Source organism: Chanos chanos, chromosome 7, assembly GCF_902362185.1.
Source record: "Chanos chanos chromosome 7, fChaCha1.1, whole genome shotgun sequence".
Lineage (NCBI taxonomy): Eukaryota > Metazoa > Chordata > Actinopteri > Gonorynchiformes > Chanidae > Chanos > Chanos chanos.
In genome coordinates, this window is record NC_044501.1 from 36,220,490 (window position 1) to 36,222,989 (window position 2,500).

General features: G+C 40.4%; 1 protein-coding gene across 3 annotated transcripts in view; it reads right to left on the reverse strand.

The window, feature by feature from the left end:
* Positions 1–2,500, reverse strand: part of nlgn2a (neuroligin 2a) — a 64,604-nt gene that overhangs the window by 55,818 nt on the left and 6,286 nt on the right. For 2 of the 3 annotated variants that reach the window (XM_030780890.1, XM_030780893.1), the window contains one exon: positions 2,499–2,500. This exon is cut by the window's right edge. In XM_030780890.1, coding sequence (XP_030636750.1) covers positions 2,499–2,500 — 2 coding nt within the window. Of the gene's footprint in view, positions 1–2,494 lie in introns of all 3 variants that reach the window. The other variant, XM_030780891.1, reaches the window with a different exon arrangement.

The following is a 2,500-nucleotide window of genomic DNA, read 5'->3' on the forward strand; positions in this document are numbered from 1 at the left end:
GCACATCTACTCCCTTTAGCTCTATACTGTCGAGCTGATGTGTAGATATAAACATTCTAGACAGCTAAACCCTTAAAACCATTGTATTGGGGGTGAAACATAGTTCGTTAAAACTTATTCACTGCAAAGTAACAATCTGATCCACTATATATATGTATGGGGGTAAAACTGGTGTAAAAAAGGCTATGAGATTTTATTGCAAATGGCTTTTCACCTCTGAGTTTGGACACTGGCCCTGTAAGGGCTGGAGACACCCTGAGGATTTGGTGGCATTTGAGGATTTAGATGTTTGGGAATTGGTGGATTTGGGAGAGGGGGCAGAGACACACAGCAGAGGGACTTGAACATAGAGTTGTGAGGACTGGATGATGACCACTCTGCTGATGTCATAGGAAGAAGTACTGGCCCCAGGTTGAAGGCAGGTGTGAGACCGATCTCAGGTAATGCATACACACACGCGCGCACACACACACGCGCACACACACACACACACACACACGCACACACACGCACACACACACACACACAAGCCCTGTTCACACCTGAGATCCCAAGAGATTTATACTTTTCTCGCAGAAGTGTTGTGTACCAGTAAAGGTGAGTGTGTGTGTGTGTGTGTGTGTGTGTGTAGGTGTGTGTAATAGTGACATTTTCCCAGAATTCAGTCTGTGGATCCGTTCCCACTATGATTATTTTTTTTTTAATTATCTCAGGCCTTTACCGTTTAACATCTGTGACCAAAAAAAAAAAAAATAAATAAATAAATAAATAAATAAATAAGAAGTCAAGAGCTCTATATAGCGCTCAATCCTGTGGCCGACGAGCCGTTGAAAATAATTAATCACTCACATACTGAAATAACAACAGGTTGAAAAATCTCAATCTGTCCCATTGTTCAGTATTTAAATTCCCTGAATGGATTTGTGGAGTTAGTGAAAATAGCAGAGGTTTGTGGCATTTTTTTTTTTTTTTTTCTCGATTTAAAATCACTGCGGCATGTTCATGGAAACAAAGTGGGGGGGAAAAAAAAAAAAAAAAACCTGAGAGAGAAATAGAAGCCAGACTGCAAATTGTTGGTGATATTGATAATTTGCCTCCCTGGCAACATGGGGTTACTGACGAGGGAGTCTTAATTACTAAAGGAAAACAAAACACAACCCTGCAAATGAACAGCCTAGATCCTCAGAGAGTTGCTGCCTGCCTCACTTTCTTTGAAAAAAAAAAGTCAAATGAATTGGAATTTGGGGAGAAAAAGAGAAATGTAAAAAGGTATTACCTCTGTCCCAAAAGTCTGTTAGCCATTTCAATGGTTATTTTTTTTATATATATATATATATATATATATATATACTCAATTTAACTTTTTTTTTTTGGCAGAAAACTGTGTTTTCCGTTACAGAGAAAGCGATTCCCTCGGTTGTTTTGACTCCTCTGTTCAGATTCAGCCCCAAATCTAGGATGAGCTTCTCCACCCAGAGTTGTAATCCTAACTGCAATAAGCTACACGGCAAAACCATCAACAACAACGCTAAAGGTTCACATAAAGTTGCGGATACTGTATTAAACGCAAGGCACACGTTCAAGAAAATAGGACGGATGCGGGAATCCTTTCGGTACGTGGAATCTCCTCCATAAATCCGAATACTTATTTGGATTTTTAAATCATATTAGCATAGATATTATTATTCCTTCTGAGATCTGCTGGGTGTGGATACGCTAGGCAACGTTACGCGTTATGCTACGCTGTGTGGCCGACGTGTGAGCTTCTGGGGTTTTACGCGTTTAAAAAAAAAAAAAAAACCCACAGAAACGCTCCCGTTGAACAGCGTAGACGTCTGACTTCATATTAATCAGCTAACTGGGAAATCCTGCTTCTTATTACACCCCTTTGATGCTCTGGGCTATGTTGTCCTGTGTTACGCGGTTCCTTGACTAAACTCATCAGGCTAGTGCCATTCTGCGGTCTGTACTATCTTGTACTTTGTAAAATTACATAACGTGTACTTTGGTGAGCTGAGTTGAATTATGCTAATCTGTTATGTAAAACCTGTTCCGTGGATATACTTTTTGCTTGTGCTTGACTATAACTTACCATGATGAATTCTTGTGCTGTACCCGTTTGGACAGTTCTGGACTGTGTTGTACTATTTTCTATTGGCCTAGATTGTGCTTCGTCGTACTATTCTGTATTCAGCAGATGGTTGATATATTCTGCAGTGCTATGGTATTCTGATCTGTATCGTACTATGTCGTACTACAGTGTGTTAGGCTGTAATGTTTTAAATTGCACTGTGCTACGCTGTTGTATATGGTGCTACATTGTTTTGTATTTTGCTGTACTCGTGTCGTACAAGGTTCTGATGTTGCCGAGCGTACTATCCTGCGGTCAATTGGTGCTCTGTCATCTTCTATCGTTATGTGTTGTACTCCGCTGTACCGTAGTAATAAACCTGTGCAGTACTCCGTTCTATCCCGTACTATGTCGTGTTGAAACTCACCG